This window comes from Columba livia, chromosome 3 (assembly GCF_036013475.1).
Source record: "Columba livia isolate bColLiv1 breed racing homer chromosome 3, bColLiv1.pat.W.v2, whole genome shotgun sequence".
NCBI classification, from domain to species: Eukaryota; Metazoa; Chordata; class Aves; order Columbiformes; family Columbidae; genus Columba; species Columba livia.
Window position 1 is genome coordinate 12542333 of NC_088604.1, and position 18513 is coordinate 12560845.

General features: G+C 35.6%; 1 protein-coding gene across 4 annotated transcripts in view; it reads left to right on the top strand.

The window, feature by feature from the left end:
- SMC6 (structural maintenance of chromosomes 6) overlaps nt 1-18513 on the top strand; it is a 36528-nt gene that overhangs the window by 15024 nt on the left and 2991 nt on the right. For all 4 annotated transcript variants that reach the window (XM_065055839.1, XM_065055838.1, XM_065055837.1 and 1 more), the window contains 15 exons: nt 91-179; nt 647-811; nt 1408-1586; nt 2633-2834; nt 2963-3077; nt 4761-4921; nt 6629-6764; nt 7681-7761; nt 9589-9759; nt 10885-11022; nt 11873-12018; nt 12696-12821; nt 14082-14187; nt 15379-15531; nt 17254-17351. In XM_065055839.1, the coding sequence (XP_064911911.1) occupies nt 91-179; nt 647-811; nt 1408-1586; nt 2633-2834; nt 2963-3077; nt 4761-4921; nt 6629-6764; nt 7681-7761; nt 9589-9759; nt 10885-11022; nt 11873-12018; nt 12696-12821; nt 14082-14187; nt 15379-15531; nt 17254-17351 (2066 nt within the window). The remainder of the gene's footprint in view (nt 1-90; nt 180-646; nt 812-1407; nt 1587-2632; nt 2835-2962; nt 3078-4760; nt 4922-6628; nt 6765-7680; nt 7762-9588; nt 9760-10884; nt 11023-11872; nt 12019-12695; nt 12822-14081; nt 14188-15378; nt 15532-17253; nt 17352-18513) is intronic.

Here is an 18513-nt window from a genome sequence, read left to right on the forward strand (position 1 = left end):
ATTTAGTGTTTATTTCCTCAAAACTGTAGTTATTTTTGAAATTTTTCTTGTTTCTATTTATTAAACTACTGTATTGTATTTCCTTCATAGGTACTTTATAATCGTTCCCAAACTGAGTTAAAACGTCTGGGAAAAGACGATGAACAGCTACGTAAACGAATTGAAGAATTGAAAAGAAGGTAAATATGGATATAATGATTACAGCGTATGTTTATTAAGGCATGGAAGTGCAGAGAGTGAGCTCTTCTGATTAATGAGAAAATCTGCAGTAACAGAAAATACTGATTTAAACTTTAGCAGGGTCCACTTAAATATTTAAATATTTCTGATCCTGCTTCTTTGCCTACCAAGATTTTTACTAGAAGGTGATGAGGTAACTGGGTAGAAAAAAGCTTTTCTATCTTGTTGGTGATAATTACATTTTCAAGCTTCCATGGTGTTGCAAAACAAGACAGTTATGTGCGATTACAAATAAAAAAATAAATACCTTGGTATCGGTGCTTTGCAGATCTAGTAGATGCACAGAATCTTAAATATAACTTTCTGATGCATAAATCTTTTGCATGAGACAGGTAATAAAACAAAATTGGTGTCACTTATAAATCATCAGTGTGGTTTTAAAATACTGACGTATAATCTTTTCTAGTGCGAATCAGGTTTCAGAGCCTGAAAAGTTGGAAAGACAAAGGAAAATCGCACACTTAAGGGAACAGTTAAAGGCATTCCATAATGAAGAAATAATGATTGGTCAACAGGTGGATCAGTTTCAGCAAGCTATATATAAGTGTAAGGAAGAACATACAAGACTTAGGTAAGTTACACGTTTTGAATATAACTGTTTTACTTTCAAGTTGCAAGGATAATTGTTATATCTATAATTTAAGACAAATTTATAGAGACTTTGAAGCAAGTGGTTAAAATACCAATTTAGCCCATACCTGAGGCAGAAAAACAAAGCACTCTTTGGCTTTGATTTGGAAACGTGAACTTGAACAATGATTACCAGACAGGATTATGGTGATGTTGTCATTTATTGTCTTAAGAGATTTGAAAATGGTTGCTTATTGCACTTGATGTATTAGTTTAAATATATTTTATCAGTTATTGTAACCTGCAGTTACTCTGTGTTATGTTCCAGACCTTTGTAGAAGACAATGAAATGGAAATATATAATTAGAAGTAAAAAAGTCTTGTAAAACAGTTGCAAAGTAGTAGTTTTCCTGCTTGCTTTTTTGTCTCATGTTTCTTGAAACTATGAAAATATTTTGGCATGTGTGTAGCTGGCTGTAGATTGAAGTATTGAAGTCTTGATGCACTGTCCTATTTGTACTTGAAAAATGAGACTTTGTTTTAATCAAATTAAGGCTTCATAAGCTGTTGCTACTGAAAAAAATTCTGTTCTCTTAGGAGAGAAGACTTTGAGGCGAAACAAGCACTAGATGCCAAGCAGAAACATCTGAGAGAGCTGAAAGATAGTAAAACAAATACCTTGAAAAGGTTTGGACCACATGTACCAGCATTTCTTGAAGCAGTTGAAACAGCCTATAGGCAAGGGCGCTTCAAACACAAACCTGTCGGACCTTTAGGTAAGAATAGCTGCTGAAAAAGATGGTATTTCCTCATGGGATTTGCTGCATGGCTGCTAATATAAACAGTGATCTTTTAGAAAAACTACTTGTTCTTTAAGGAGCTTCAGATACCTTAAATAACTTTCTTCTGTACTTCCTGGGCTAAAGGTTTTATCCTGGTAGGTTATCTTTTGCTTCTGTCCTTTTTATCACGCTAACTAGTTAGTTACTGTTTTTCCTCATTTTCCAGCTGTTTTTGTTAAGGTATTTTATGTAGTTACAATGGTAAACTTTCATTGCACCTCTCTGACTCCTTCACCCCCTCTAAGCAGCAGATGCTTGTGCTTTGTCTGCTCGTTCCTTGGGAATGTCAGCACTGTCCAACTCTCAGACAGACTTTGTTCGAAATGTCCAGTGCTTGACTTGTGAGCTTTGTCAAACTTGAGATGCTCTGTGTGGAACAGTTCAGACAGAACCAACTGAGATTTTTGTAGAAAGTTTGGTTTCATTTGATTTTTGACCAGCTCTGACAGTGAATCCTGTTTTCAGCTTGTGAATGGGAGTAATGCCTTCAGCATGAGAACATGGAAACACACCTGCTACTGAAGACAAGCTATATAATGGAAATCTTCATGTCTGTTTAACTTGCAGCATAGTTGTTTCTCTGCCTTCACCCTTCAAGCATTAAATTGTAGATAAGGAATTGTTGCCTTGATATACTCCTGCTGAGCTGCCATAAAATTGACACCTTAGTGGAAGTTAGCAGTAACTTGTCAAAGATCTTGGAAGAAAATGTAGGCCCCTGAATATGTATAGGTGTATCTATAGGAAGAGAAATTATGCGTCTGTGTTCTCAAGGTAGCTTGTCTGTTGTGGAGTTCTTTGTTCTTTTAGTTAACTTATTAATTTTTATTTCTTCATGTAAGAAAAGTTTATTTTAGACTCTTTAAAAACAGCTGTACCTATAACACAGTGAAGTAAAACCCTTGAGTGTTAAAAATGCACTACTGCATGTTTTGTTATGGAACACGGCTTCTGAAGTGTTGTCTCTTACGTTTATTTAGGTGCTTTCATTCATCCAAAGGATGCAGAACTGACCTTGGCTGTTGAATCTTGTTTAAAGAGCCTAGTTCAGGCATTTTGCTGTGATAATCATAGTGATGAGAGAACTCTTCAAAAACTAATGGCAGAGTATTATCCACATGGACACAGACCTCAAATAATTGTAAATAAGTTTCAGAATGAAATTTATGATGTTAGACACAGGTGAGTTATGTTTTGAATTTTATTGCTTAGTCTTCATGGTTCATATTATTATAAATAGTTCTTTTCAACTAATAACATATTTTTTTTAAAGTTTCTAATGTGTGCTTTATGAATGGTGTTTTTTTCAGAGGAGTTTTTCATCCAGAATTTCCATCGGTTCTCACAGCGTTGGAAATAGATCACGCAGTGGTTGCCAATTGTTTGATTGATGTGAGGGGTATAGAAACAATCCTGCTGATTAAAGTAAGACTCTCCACTTCCTATTGGTCTTCAAAGAAAAGCATTTTCTCTTTTTATGGAGTGGATACGATACCTTCACTGATAGTGCCTGTAACTGACAAAAGAGAAAGATGTGGGAGTTTGTTTTGGTTTTGTCTGTTTGTTTTGGTTTGTTTTGTTTTTTGTTTTGTTTGTTTTGTGTTTGGTTTTGCTGTTTGTTTTTAATTTTGTTCTTTTCCCTCTGGGGAGAGGTAAGGACGCTGATGGCTCAAGCAAACCCTGACTGTATCAGTTATCAGTGTTACAGTGCAGTGCACACACATTGATGTTTCCACTGGAGGGGTCCCAGTAATGCCCTCTTGCCATTCCATGGCAAACTCTCAAATGCAATTTTCAGTCGTTGTCAAGAGAGTAAACTGACAACCCATAGTGGATGGATTTGGATACTGGGATTTATTTAAGAACCAGCAAGGTTAGAGCACTTGCTCTCATTTCCACACACTTGCTTGTTTCCCTGCCCATGCCCAGTACAACCTTCATGAGTCTCAACTCCTGTCCCCAGCAGATAGATCACTGCTGCTCCAGGAGGGTTGGGCAGAAAATGTATTGGTTCCTGTTATGCAGCTGCTCACAGATACCTGTGTGGGCTGTTACAGGCCTAGATCCCTGGGTGTTCCCTGGGATTTGTCTCTACAGATCTCTCCCTGGGGTTTCCAGGATCCTCCTTGTTTGTTTCTGGGATGTTCACCACCACCTTTCTGGGCCTCTTAGTGCTCTAGTTTCCCAGTCTAAATTGTCCATGTGGGTGTGATTGGTCTCCTAACTTCAGTCTCTCTCATATGTTGCTTTACTAATTGTTGGCTTCCAGATGTGTCAGTTTTGTGTAGTCTGGGTGTTACCAAAATTTGCAACTAGGCCCCACAGCAGCTGGTAGCTGGGTACCAGCTGTACCTGTAGCAGACTTGTGCTTGAGAGTTTGAAAGTTCTTTTTTGGCTATTCAACCACCCGCTCTTATTATGAGCTGCCTCTTAGCATTCACAGCCTAATTTATTTTTTGCCTACCACAACAACCAGATCTCCTTTGAACTCTGCGCAGTTAAAACATTTGAGATCAGAAAGGGCAAAGAAACATAGTTGTAGATAGAGTCTGGTAAAATAAAAAAAGACAGCAATAATCAGTTATTAAGTAGGATTTGAATGAGGTGACTATCAACTGGTGTTGAATTAAGATTACATACTATTTTGGTAGCAATGTATTTTTTGATCATGATAAAAATATTTTAATGACTTTGAATATTGTTTGATGTACTTCACGGCTTGTTTTGGAACATTGTTTCCTATGTATGTATTCGACTTTTGATAATTAAATGTGCATAGTGACCTTTTGCTTGGTGATTTATTTTTTCCCATGGTTAATTTTAAAGGACTGATCAGACTACAGAACTTAGAATGAAGATAAATTTGTAATATGGTAAAAGTGATGGGCAACTAAACTGAGTTTTTTGAGAAGACAAGTGTGTTATTCAACTAAGAAAATCAGATTATTGACACTGTAATTTCTTTCACATCCTTTTATTACTATGTTTCTTATATTTCATTAGGAAATGAAATTATTTCTAGATCACAACTTCTAGACAGGTTTTAAATTGATGTCTTTAATTATGGTTGCTTTTCTATTGGTATGATAAGGACATTGTATTTTTCAGAGTAGCCGTAGAGCTCGGGAAGTAATGCAGTCTAATCGTCCCCCAAAGAATTGTCGAGAAGCTTTCACTGCTGAAGGTGATCAAGTATTTGAAAGACGATATTACTCTTCTGATTACCTCAGACCCAAGTTCCTAAGCCAAGATGTTGAAGCAGAAATAAGGTCAGCATCTTGTAACACTGTATTTGTGAAAAGTGCACATGTTGACGTGAAGAGTGGAATTGCGTATTTATCTCTTTGCATATATAATACTCAATACTCTCCAGTTTGTTTTGTTTTGTTTTTAAGATTTATCCTTCCTTTCTAAGAATTCTGGAAAACATCTTCATTTCAATGCCTTTCTGTCATAGGTACAAACCTGACTTGCACCTAAATATTTTTCAGCTTGTAAATCTTGCCGAGAAAGTGCTGAGCTGAATACTCCAGGGAATCTGCCTTCCTTTTTATTTTATGCTTGCTGAAAAAGTGCATGGAATCAAAGGTGTTTCTTTAAAAATCTAATAACTGAATAGCGGTTTCATGGTTTACTCCAAAGGAAGCCTGATTATTGAAACCAAAGCTATGCTGGCACACATAGTCCTACTGGTTTCAAACTTTGCATCTGTGTTTTTTCAGGCTTTTGACTTAATTCATGGTGTAGGTATCTCTGATAAACTACACTTCTTCCACCCCTTTTAAAATTTATTTATTTATTTATTTTCTTATTACTTTCAAAACAGTAGTTTAAAAAGGCAAACATATTTGGAAGCTTAGAAACTTGAACTGTCGCCTAGCAATTTTGTGACAGGAGAATGCTTTTATTTTGAGGCTCAGATTATACTGCAGACATATTAAGTAAATATTTCAATTTCAGTGTTAATAGCTGATAGTGTAGACTGAATTGAGTGTTGAATCTGTTTCTATAAACTCAAAGTTTTAAATATGTCAGTTCACTGTATTTTATTCGTATTGCTCTATAACGAACTTCACTCAAAGATTATCTCAATTTTCAAAGTGTTATAGGCATTTCATTACCAACATTGCTAAGGGGGAATGATTTAGGCCAGTTAAAAAGGAAAAATGTCTTCATAATTCCCCAGCCATCCTTCAGAACTTCGCCTAAAGCAATGACACATTTATTTGGAATAATATAATTTATTAAACGCTGATTCTGCATCAGACTTGATCAGTCCATTTTATGCACCTATAACAAAAGTTGAATGAAACACTTATATTAAATGATATTTTAAATGTAATATTAGTAAGGTTTCCCTTTTTTGCAGGGGTGAAAGATGCTGTCAAAGTTTTGCCATCTGTAAATAGTAATAAGAAATACCTTTCTTTCGCATTTCAAATAGTTTTACCACAAACTGAATTACTGATGGAAGTCTCTGGTCATGCCGTTCTTTGTAGAAAGAAAAGTATGAGACTATATAAAATATTTTTTTGTATCTCATTAATATATTTTCTCTCTGACTGGAAGTGTTTTGCCATAGTTAAAGTATTTCTTTTCTCTCAAGGTGGAGCAGTATTTCTATCACTGTTTACTTCAAACACTTGACCTGTTTGCGGAAATTGCAAACAGGGGTTGGAGATGATTCAAATTACAGAAATGGTTGATCTGTTGGGCATTGAACTAGGACCATCAAGCATCTCTCTGCTGGTTATTAACCATGAGTTCTGCTGTAGAGCTTTGAGGTTTCTTTACTGATCGCTGAAAACATCCAGTGCATAGCAAACTTCAGACTGTTGTTTGTTTTTTTTTTTAAGGGGAGTGCATTTTTACCCTTTGTCTTGTCATGCATTGAAATTTTATTTGTGTGTTTCTGTGTGTGCAATAGATAATATCTGTGTAATATATAATATCTCAATATCACTTTGTTTATAAAGTCACTTGGAGAAAGAAATTGAAAACAAAAAGGCACAGTTGAGAGCATCTCAGGAGTGTTTATATTCCATTGAAAATGAGATCAGGCAGAATGAAGGGCATCTTCATGGTCATCAACGACACCAAAAAGAGCTACAGGTAAAAATAGTTTCTAAAAGTTAACACTGTACCTGGTCAGTCTTTCCCTGTTACTGACTTCTAGTTATTTTTTTTTTTGTGGATGATAGTTTTTAATGTTTACCTCTAGTTTTGTTGTTTGTTTATCCTTCTTTTGTTATCTTTCATGTTGTTTACTTTTGTTCATCGTTTAGAACAGAACGATAGAAGTCACATCAGTCCCAGCATGTGCCGTATACTGTATGGTATCTTTCTTTTTCCTCTTGTGCTAAATCTCACCAATTTCTACTGCTTTTTTGGCACAAATAGGAAGTTGTTGCAATATTTCATGCAACTTTCATTTCCCTTCTTCCCTCTCCTTTTTTCTGTTGAGTCTCACCTCTTCATTCCTAGAATCTTGTTTCTCTTCACGCTTTTCATTTATATTCTTAATCCATTTTAATATGCTGAATATGAAGTTTTCTTTTAATTTCATTATAAAACATTTCACAACTATTAGTCGTCTTTCTTTGTTTTCCAGTACTTCTAGATAGGATATGTATCTGTGGTGGCCGATGATCTTACAGTTTGGCAATGTAAGATAATACATACTATATAAGGTTATATTCAATAAACTACAAAGAAGAACCAGCAAAAAAACCTCCTGACATGTAGACTCCAATTGCTAAAGATAAATATCAAAAGGAAAAATAAAGTATATTTTATTCAGTTGTCATATTGAATGGAAATGCAGTAATAACTTAATGATTTAAAGTGTATGTGATTTTCAGTTATATCTTGTAAAAACAGATTCTGTAGGTAAGTGGGAAGAATTCTCTATTTTGTTGACACTAATGAAATGAAAAGACCAAATATCTTGCTTTCTGTGTTGACTTAAATGAACAAATGTGAACTTTTCTCTTTAGATAAGCTTAAGAATATTTATTTTCTGTTTCAGGTAAAAATAAGAAGAACAAATGCAGAAATAGCCGATCTTGAAAATAGGGAAGAACACCAATCAGTGGACATCCGTACACTAGTAAGAATAGAATATCATATTATGTCTAATAAGGATACGAAACAATGTCTTTTATTGTTGGCAGTGCTTTGAAATAAGTAAATACTGTAGATTTCAAGTAGTGTACGAGTTGGATAAACACTGAAAAATGTACCAATTTACAGAATGTCTACAGTTATGTCAGTGGCATGATTTCATGATGTTACTTATTTTTGGACAGGTTTGGTTTTGGTGTGTGGTTTGTTTTGTTTCTTTTCCTTCTCTCTTACTTCTGCCCTTTTTCAAAGCAATAACACTGCAGGTCTATGGAAGGTAAGGTGGTGTTGTAAAGGGATATTTCCTGCATTTTCTTTCCTCATTCCAGACCTGCAGTGCTGTAAAACTCTGCGGAGCAGTAGTGCTGTAGGTTTGGAGGTCAGAAGTGGCACCATCAAAGTGCAGGTATAGGCCACTCTGGAGCAGAATTTCTGTCCCAGCATTTCTGCTCTGCCCTGAACCCCCCATTTCTTGCTTTGCTGCAGCTTCACTGTGCATCAGTTCTGAAGTTCAGATATCACCCTATGGAAGGATCATGGTAGTATGATGGCTTTTTCAAAGTTCTTATTTGTATCTATGTGTTCTTAGACTGCTGTGCATTCATTTTAAGAAAGAACACCAAAAAAAGTTTGAAAATCTATTGTGATTAGTGAAATTGTGGCCATGAATTTCAGCTATTGCTCTGTAATAACCTAGTGTATAGGTGGCCAAGATTTAAATTTTGAGAATCACTCTGATATATGTTAACAAAATCCTGACTAAAGTTGTTTCAATTAAAATGCAGTTTCCTCACTGGGATCAGTGATGTCACTTGTGATGTCAGCACAAACTCGTACTTTTTGAGTCTTTCAGCATGTGTGTACAAGTGACGTATAAGTTTCAAAATTTACTCAAATTCTGTAAGGTCTTGTAGGGTTTCCTCTTTTCAAGATTAACGAGTTCTGTTGGGTTTTATAAAAGGATATTCTTTACCCTTCCGGTGAGTTGGAAAAATAATCTGATACCTTAATGCAGGAGAATATCTTCCTGTTTGAAAATTATTGGACACTTGTGTTTTGAACATAAAAATTTTTACCATTGCTCCTGATAATGGTCTTAATGCAGCTGGTAGATTTACATATTTGCTTCTCACTGCTTTCTTGGATTTTTGTTGTTTTCCTGTTTTCTGAACTTTCTGACCACTACTGTGTGTTAGTTGCTGTTCTTTCACTTGATATTTGTCTTTCGTTGCTACCTTGATTTCACAATTGTCCGATTGTGAAAAAGAATCTTAGCAATACAAGCTTTCATTTAGATCTTTTTTCCCACATTTCAGAATATCTATCTTTTCAAATCAGAAAGTATGTATGATGATAATTCATTACGAGTGGCAGAATTGTCTAGGGAACATGATGATCCACTTATTCTTCTCTTTATTGCTTCGTATACAGAATGCATATATTCTGTCACAGATCCAGAGGGAGGTTATCTTGTTCTTTTGTTTAAAAAAATTACTGTAGTAAAATATCAGCATGTCTAAGTCTTCACAAAAGTCTTTTCATCACAGCTCCCAAATAAAGTCTCCTTAATTTTCAGTCAGGTAATTAGGAAATCCTGCTTTTGCTATTTGATGTAATGGTCTGCTACAAGATGTGTCAGTCTCTTTTGGGCTTTAGTGACAACCTCATTGAGCTGTTCATATTCTTATTAGAGTTACAGAGTACTTGCATGTAATCTTGTACCCTTGGAGCAGTAATAAAATAAAAATCTTGTACAGTGCTTTGCAAATGTACGTCTCCTTTTATTATTCTTCATTTTAATACATTTTGACAGGAAGATGAAGTTCAAGAAAATAAGGGTAAGATGGAATCTGTAATAAAAGACATGCAGCAACAAAGCAAGAAAATGGAAGAACTGAAAAGTATTCTCCAGGTAGCTGAAAAAAAATTGGAAGAAATGAAAGAAAAAGTTCATCAAGTAGAAGAAATTGCTGGCCCAATTAAGGTAGCAATAAATTATTCTTGTATTTTTAATGCAATGCCTTTTTATGACATTGGGAATGAGATTAAAAGGAGGCAGAGGCAAGAGTATGCTTCTTCCTGATGCATTTAAGGTCTACTTATGAAAATAAAGCATTACATCTAGAGAATGTCAAGAAATAAACTTGGCAGTATTTTGAAGATAACGCTGATTGTTAAGTGTAGTTGCTCCAGGTATTTTTAGTCATGGACTTAAAAGGAAAGAAGAATAGTTTCCTTGACTTTCCTTTTTACTGCACCACGTTTGTTGTTTTAGTTTATTGGTTTGTTTCTGATAAGGCCTAGCTGAGAAGGTTCATAACTGGTCACTTAGAATTTTCTATTAGATGTACTGCTGTGGGTTCTGCAGTTGTTTGATGAACTCTTGGCGTATAGCAAGTGGTGGCTTTAAGGCAGGATTAGGAAAGGTAAGAGCTTTCATTACTTTTGGTCACAGTTGGTGTTCTTGTTTGTGGTTTTGAAGCTTTATTTGGTTGGCTTATTTTTTGAGGGGAAGGTGATGGTGAGGTTTTTTGTTGCCTTTTTTTTAAGATGAACTGTTAAATTGACAGGGATGAGGAAGAAAATTGTTGTTTAATTTATGTCATTCTTTATACCTCTTTGCTTCTCTGGAAAGATATGATACGACTTCAACTGTATCAACACTTACATAGTACAGAAATTGCTATAGTCTACATCACGTTATAGGTATAGCAAGATACTGAATTTTCACACGGAAATGCAGTTCCAATTGATGTCACACAGACATCAGAAGTTCTGGCTAGAATGTAGTGTACAAAATAAATGTAGTTTTTGGAGGTTTAGGAGAAAGGGTGGCTTTTTTTTCTAAGATTAAAACATCCCCTCAAGATATGATCCCTAAAATCATTACGAGCATTTATTATGTTCTTGTCAGAACTGAGAAGACTTCTCTGATAAGTTGCTGTTATAGCACCTGGATATTAGAAGGACTAGTCTCACTGAAAGCAACATGAATTAGACAGTGTTAAAAGCAACATAATTATCTGTGATAAGTCAGTAAACATTAGGGAGATGCTTAGGATTCCACCTCAAACAGTTCACTTACCAAATCTTGATTTATTCTAAACAGGATGAATTAAACCAAGCTGACTCAGAAGTGGAAAACAGTAAACAACGTTTTCAGCACTATGAAGACAAACAGAAGGAACGCTTGGCTTGCATAAAAAGACATAAAGAATTACTGGCTGCCAAGGAAAAAGAATTAGAGGTAAGTGTGTGGGGTTTTTTCGTTATTGAAGTCAGATAGTCATGATCCTTCTAATATTTAGTAATAAATCATTCAGTTTGTACAACATATGGATCATATTAATACATGGAATATTCTCACAGAATCATGGGATGGTTGGGGTTGGAAGGGACCTCTGGAGATCATCCAGTCCAACCCACCTGCTGAAGCAGGTTCACCAGAGCAGATCACACAGGAATGTGTCCAGAAGGGTTTAAATGTCTCCAGAGAAGGAGAGTCTTAAGCTGACTGTGTTTAAATTAAGTAGAAGTAATTTGTATAAATGAATTGAGGCCTCTTTTTGTCTGTCAGAGCATCATTTCTGTCCTGACAGATGAGTTAGGGGTTACCCATATAGAACTCTTCTCTTCTGTATTTTGCAGTGAAAAAGATTAAAGTGACCTGACCTTAAAATTTGTGTTTAGAATTAAATCCCATATTGTTTTGGTTTTTTTGGATGCTACATTTTTCCTTGTACAGACCTCATACCTGATCTTTTGAAGACTTATCTAATCAAGCTTTATTAACAAACTCTGAAATTACACTTGCAAAGACTTTTGGAAGACTGTCCTAATTAAATACGGTGAATGTGACTCCTTATTGATCTGTATTAGCTAAAGGAAGTGTGAAGATATTTAAGATTCCACATGGGTACAATTCTTAACATTGAAATAACTACCTATCTGTACATGTTGTTAGTGAAATTATTAATGATAAATAGGTTTGCCGTTCTTGATTGGAGACCTTGCTTTTCCATAGCACAAAATATTTGTTGTGAAGACTAAACTGTTTAAAAATGTAACAATTAATTGAATTTCAAACATTACTTTAGGAAAAAATTTCACAAGCTAGGCAAATCTACCCAGAGCGCATAGAGGTCAGCAGAACTGTTAAGAGTCTTGATGCAGAAATGAATCGCTTGAGAGAGAGGATAAATACAGAAAATAGTCGCCATGGCAACAGAGAAGAAATCATACAGTAAGTTATCTTTCATGTCTAAAGTAGTTCAATTAAGATGGAAAAGACAGGAGAAGGAAGAGTTTTCTTATTGACTCACAATGCATTTGTATTTGGTTTTAGAACTCAAACCATGTAGTAAGGTGTGAAAACATGCTTTGCTGATTGCTCAGTCAACCTGTGCTGAAGAGGTTTAGGAGTTTTGAACTACCCTCTCATGATTTTTAAACAGTGTCTGTGTGATATTTATGAAGTTACCAATAGTCAGATAGCCTTTTAGTGTATAGAGGTACCCAGTTACGACTGGGTGGTGTGAACATAACCTGCCCTTGTTCTGGGATGCAGTGAGCATTAAGCATACTTCTAGTTTGAATAACTAATGCCGAAGTTAAGCAATTACTGGAGGTTTTAATTGTGGTGTATTTTAAATACTCCCTCACTTTGGATATTCTTGAATGCGAGGAGACCAGTCATTCATTCTCCTTGGTATCAGAGTTTGCTTTCAAAGAGTTAAATATAGAAGTAAAATTTAATTTTTGACCACTTTTCATTAGTAAACAGTGTCTAACTTAATTAATCAAATGCTTTTAACTGTAATGTAGGTCCTTTGATTATCAAATTGATTTTTAGGATTTACAACAACAGTTTGGGTTTAATGTAATGCATCTTGATCCTAAACTTTCTGTTAATTAAAACAGGCAATTTCATGATGCAAAGGAAAGATATGAGGATGCAAACAGTAAAGTGAAGCATTTAAAGAAATTTATTAGGCTGCTGGAAGAAATAATGACACAGAGATTCAAAATATATCATCAGTTCTTAAGGTGAGTTAATTTTACTCTCATTTCAGGTTTTGGATAAACTAAAGTGTAAGTGCGAAAAATTACAGAGTAGACCTGTGAGAATGAGATACCTTTAAGATGGTATTCACAGTGATCTTTCTAACCTAATCTTGCTCCCAGATCCAATGCTAACATGCCTGACAGTTTAGAGGCAGCCTGGACTGACAGCTGGAAGAACAATGTGATCAGTTGAAGGCTCAATTTTGCTTCACACCAAGGGCCTCCAATGTGCTGACTTAATCCAAAGCAGTTCTGTTTCAGTCCTGGTTTTAGTCAGTAAAATATCAGCACCATCCAAGCACTGAAATCATCTGGACTGTTGCTCATTTTCACCGAGTATAACTAGTGGTGCTGTGCTCATGTAATTTAATTGTGGGCTGAACAATTTTCTCCACCCTGTTCTGATATTTATTTAGACTTTGAAATTTGAAAGCTGCTTCTGTCACGGAAGATCCATACCAGGAGCCTACCCCTTCTTTCTTGCTCCAGTCCCTTAGTATCCTATTCCTATTCACGCAGATTCTGTGGTGCTTTTTAATCTGGGATTTGAAGGGGGTGCCAGTATGATCCTGACAAATAGTAACGATCAGGAGAATCCCAACCTTTGCAGGTGGAAGTATGGAAATACTAGTGGGTAAGACTGACCTGCAGAATCTGATGCTTGCCTGATGATGCCCGTATATGTCAAACTGAGTCTTGTTCCTAGTGCCCAAATTGGAGTACAAATCACACTCTAAGATGCATTCAAGAATCATAGTTCTTTCTTGATGGCAATATAATGTGTCTTCTACGGGGGGGGGAGATTTTATGCTAGAGTTGGAGGGAAGGTGGGGGTGGGGGGCAGTTAATATTCAACACTTAAATTCCTGGAGTCTAGCAGAGTCCACATAAATTGTTTTCTATCCTCACTGTGCAGTCCTAATACTGGACAGGAAAGAACTGGAATTTGGTTAATTTCTGTTGGAGTTGTGGAAGAAAGGTATAAAAAGCTTCCAGTCTATTGGAACAGACTTCTAGAAACTACAAAGCCTGTGCTTCTGTATTTCTTACCTTGTTACCTTGTGTCAGTGATTCTTCCCAATATGTCCGGTATTGAGTGTCACCTGCTTGGGCACTTGATGTTATTAATGGAGCAGGGTTTAATATTTAAGAACATGATCTGAAACCGTTGCATGAAAAAGTGATAACAGATTTTTATCATTTTAGAACTTACTGAACTAATAATTGTTTGCTTGATTTAAGGCTCCTTTCATTACGATGCAAACTCTACTTTGACCATTTATTACGTATTCGAGCTTGCTCTGGAAAAATACTTTTTGATCACAAGAATGAGACACTTTCAATAAACGTAAGTAATTCCATATTATTTCAGTTGTGGTAACACATACTTATTTTTTAATATCAGCTGCTAGAGGACATGCATTGCAAAGGACAGAATAAATTATTCCCCCCTCTCCAAAGTGCAATATACTAAATTTTGAATGTTGTTGAAAACAAGCAAGAAAAACATATTTTTTATGGGCAGGTTGGAATAAATTTAGACTGTGGTCTTATGCTAAGAATTCACTAGCTATTCATCCTAGTCAGTCTTTCAAAATTACTCATTGCTGTTTTGTTGACAGGAAATTTGTGTGATTATATAATGACTGGTTATTATTGAAACAACTTCTAATGGCAGAAAACTTCAATATTATGTTTTTTTCCTGTGTATTCTGTAAGTTTGGATCTTTTAACATACCTTCCAAAAAACTTTAGTCATGGCAGTTTTTACTGTTATTGCTGTGAGAGACTTCAGTTTTCAGAATTCAGGGGAGAAATATGTAGCAAAAACATCAGTTAGGACTATGTCAACATGTATTTAACAGGTGAAGGATATGTATCTGAAGAACTCAAGCTCAGTCCTTAAACTGTTAAGTCATTATCTGGCTTTTTCAGAATACTTTTTTTGTTCTGTAGCTGATGTTTCAGTGTTTCTCATGCAAGAGTTGACCCCATTCCAAAATAATTCTTATTTTCCTGCTTGGCTTGTTAAGTGTAATGTAATCAACAGGACAAGAAAATGCTTAAGTTTATTCTTAAAGGAGGAGTGCCACAAGATGTCCTCATAGGCAATGGAACCAAAGGACTGTTGACAATGTTTCAAGTATTTCAGTAAAGAAACTCTTCCTCCTTGAAACTCCTGCTGTAAATCAAATACCAGCTTTTCTGTTGTAGCTCGTGACCATTGCGTTTTACTCTAATATAACTACGCTGGTTGACACTTACTAAACGTTGTTGAATAGCTATTGAAAATAGATACTTGAATAAGAAAACACTGGTAGAGTCATTCAGTGTATTCAGTGTTGCAGTGATCCTCAAGCCGTGCTATGAAACGATGAGGAGCATCCCGTTCCAGAAGGGCGGTGGCAGTGAAGTGCTTAACACTGTTCTCAAGTGATCTTTATCTGTTCATGTGTAACATGCTCGCGTTTAAAATTATGATTCTATTAGTAAGTCTCCAGCTCAGGTTTAAAAATGGCTCTAATATTTTTATTTCAAGATTCAACCTCGAGAAGAAGACAAAGCCTCCCTCAATGATGTGAAATCCTTATCAGGAGGTGAACGTTCCTTCTCAACAGTTTGTTTTATTCTTTCTCTGTGGTCCATTACTGAATCTCCTTTCAGATGCTTGGATGAATTTGATGTCTACATGGTAATTTTAAACTTAAACTACATTTGCCATTCTGATTTTTATAAATAAGTGAAATAGTTGGGTTGTTATCTGTGTTTGGTTAGCTTTTAAAACACTATAGTTACCTCTAAATAATGAATACAAGCCTCCAAAACAAAAAAACAAATCCCCCAAAACCAAACTTGTTAAGGTTCTTGTTCACTTTGCTTAGTGACTTTTGAAGCTTCTTCTGTTTCTGGAGTTGGTACCCAGAGCTATGAGCATCTGTTACTTTACATGCTTAAACCTTAGTTCAGCACAAAAATAATGAAATATAACTTTTATTAGTTACCCAGGCAGTTGTTACTGTGTTGGTCACAGGTTGCCTCTGCATATTGCTGTGACAGTTTTGGGCTTAGCACATGCTTTGGCTTCTACCAATTTTGAGGTCAATGTGTTGGGTTTGGTTTTGTTTTGTTTTCAGAGCAAGTGTAGCAACTGAGTTCAGTGTTGCTCCTCAGAAACATGCTTTATACTTCACCTAGTAGCATCTTTCCAAGATGTTGCAATGCAGAATAATGAGCAGTAAATACTAATGTCAGCTAAAACTGATAAACATCATCTTTGTGTACAGCTTCCCTGGACAGATAATTAATCATTTTTTAATATATATTTATTTCCTCCTCATTAATAGGCTGGGTGGTAAGGTTTGAAAAAAGATGTAGTTCAGTGAGACAAGGAGTGGATACTGGATTATTTTATTTTGCCTTCAGCATCTCTCTGCCATCAGTTATTTATTTACTGGAATCACAGACCTAGAGGGGGAAAAAAGATAATGTACTTTCTATATATAGAATTTAAAAAAGCAAAGTATGCGTGTAAAGTGGACAAGCAATCATTTTTCAGCCACCTTCCAAAGGCAAGGTCCTCTTTTACAAGTTAGTTGTACAGAAGTTTGTCCATCTGTCCAGAAAATGTTGGATGCTCAGAACTGCAGGCCCCGCAGAGAACTTGCATGTCAGCTATTCCATAAATAATTCCACACAATTTGTATTTCCACTGCAGTGCCAGTAAGTGCAGCCTTACTGTCTCCATGTTCTGCAGTTGCTTTTGGTGTAACCCTGGAGCCTCACCACCAGAGGACTCCGTCAGCATATTTTCAAGGGAGACTTTATTTCATGTCTAACAGCATAGATGAGCAGAGCTTTGATTAACCCCTGTTAATAATAGCTTCCCATCACACATCTTTTTCAGTAAGCCTAATGCATAAGGTTGTGTTCAAAATAGAAATAGTAATAATAACAATAACAGTAGTAATTAAAAACAAGCTGCGTAACATCTTAGATTTTGTGCTGTGCTTAAATCCTTTCAGGTAATTTTGAGGCAGGATTTTATAGGAAACATTATTCCACTAAAAAGTTAACCTCAACATACCAGTAGAGTAAGAAGTACTGTCTGTATCAAAGCTGAGAGGAAAACATCACAAATAGGAGTGTGTGATTGTTCCAATAGAAGCTTTTTGTTATGTTTGTATACTAATAAGTAGAGTTTAAGAATTTCCTAGACTGTAGTTTTTAGTTTTTCAAATTTAACCCTAACATTTCTCCAGCTTAGTTTTCATTAAGACTTCTCTTTGTGTATTAATTCTGTTAGGTTTTTCTATTAAGGTATTTTCTAATTAATTTATTCTTAAACACTTGTGCAATATTAGGCCAGTGAAGCACACAGTCAGTATCACTACCTGATAAATCTTTTTGTCTTTAGGACATGGTTAACAGAAGAATTGCAATGGACATGATTCTCAAAGTGGCTGACTCTCAGCATCATCGACAGTTCATTTTGCTCACCCCACAAAGCATGAGGTAATAATGCTGTGTTGTATTTCCTGGTACAAGAACTACAAGGAAATTCTATTGCAAGGAGCATAACTTGGAAAAAGCAAATATAAGGAGAAAGAAATGTTCCTGTTAGTAGCAGTAGAACGTCAACAATTAAGCAGTTCATTGCTGAAGGTTCTGGGAATTTAATAGGTTTTTCAGTCTACATAATGTGTCTTAATATGGTAGTTCAGTGGGACTTGAATCACTTTATATTAAGTAGAACAACGTTTTGAAATGTTTCATTGTGTAAAGTAGGCTCCTGGTAGCTTTTAGCACTGTATCTGCCTCTTCCCTCCCAAAATTAACAGAAGGCTTTGCATTTTTTCCACTTTTCCTGTTAATACTACAGTATATTCAAGAAAATTGTCATTGCAGTTGGTTTTTTTTAAATATATCACTGCTCTAGAAATGGATTCTTTAAAATTCTTTAAAAACCTCCATTTAAGTCCCTGCCCAACTTAAGGGGACAGTCACTCTCTAACCTTATGCAGCCAGCTCTGCTATAAGCCGAATGTGATCTGTGAGGCCTGCATAGGATAATGAAGCAGTCTTCAAAATGATTTAATTGTCTTCCCTTACTGAAATCTTCAAAAAGTAGAATAATGGCATTCCACTCTTATTTAAGTGGAAGAGCCATGGTGGGAATTTCTAAAACTGTATTCGATAAATATGTAGAAATTTTCTGTATGGTTACTGTTCAAGTGCAGCTTGGTTTTGTTATGTTTTGTTCCATGTTGCACGCCCAGCAATCATTTGATTTGACAAAAGTATAGAGGCACCTTCAGAAAATTTAGGATAATCGGCGGTGAAGCCTGTAGAAATGTATGTGTAGTAATGTTGTTAATTCTCAGTGTGATGTGATTATGCATGTGCAAAGTGTGTGCCACTTCAAAATCTGTAAGGCAAATATGAACAATATTCAATCGTGATTTCATTTGGAGTTTCTCTTGAAAGTACCTTTTCTATAGTTCAGGTGGTCTAAGTGTTAGAAATCACAGGATTGACATCAGTCATTGTCTTTACCTTGAGCTTTTACTGAAGCCTGGCTCCAGTATCAGTTCAGTGAAGCCAGAACTTCACCCCATGTTACTGTTTTTTAAAACTGTCGAAGAAAAATAATGAAGTTATTTAAAGGAAAATACGT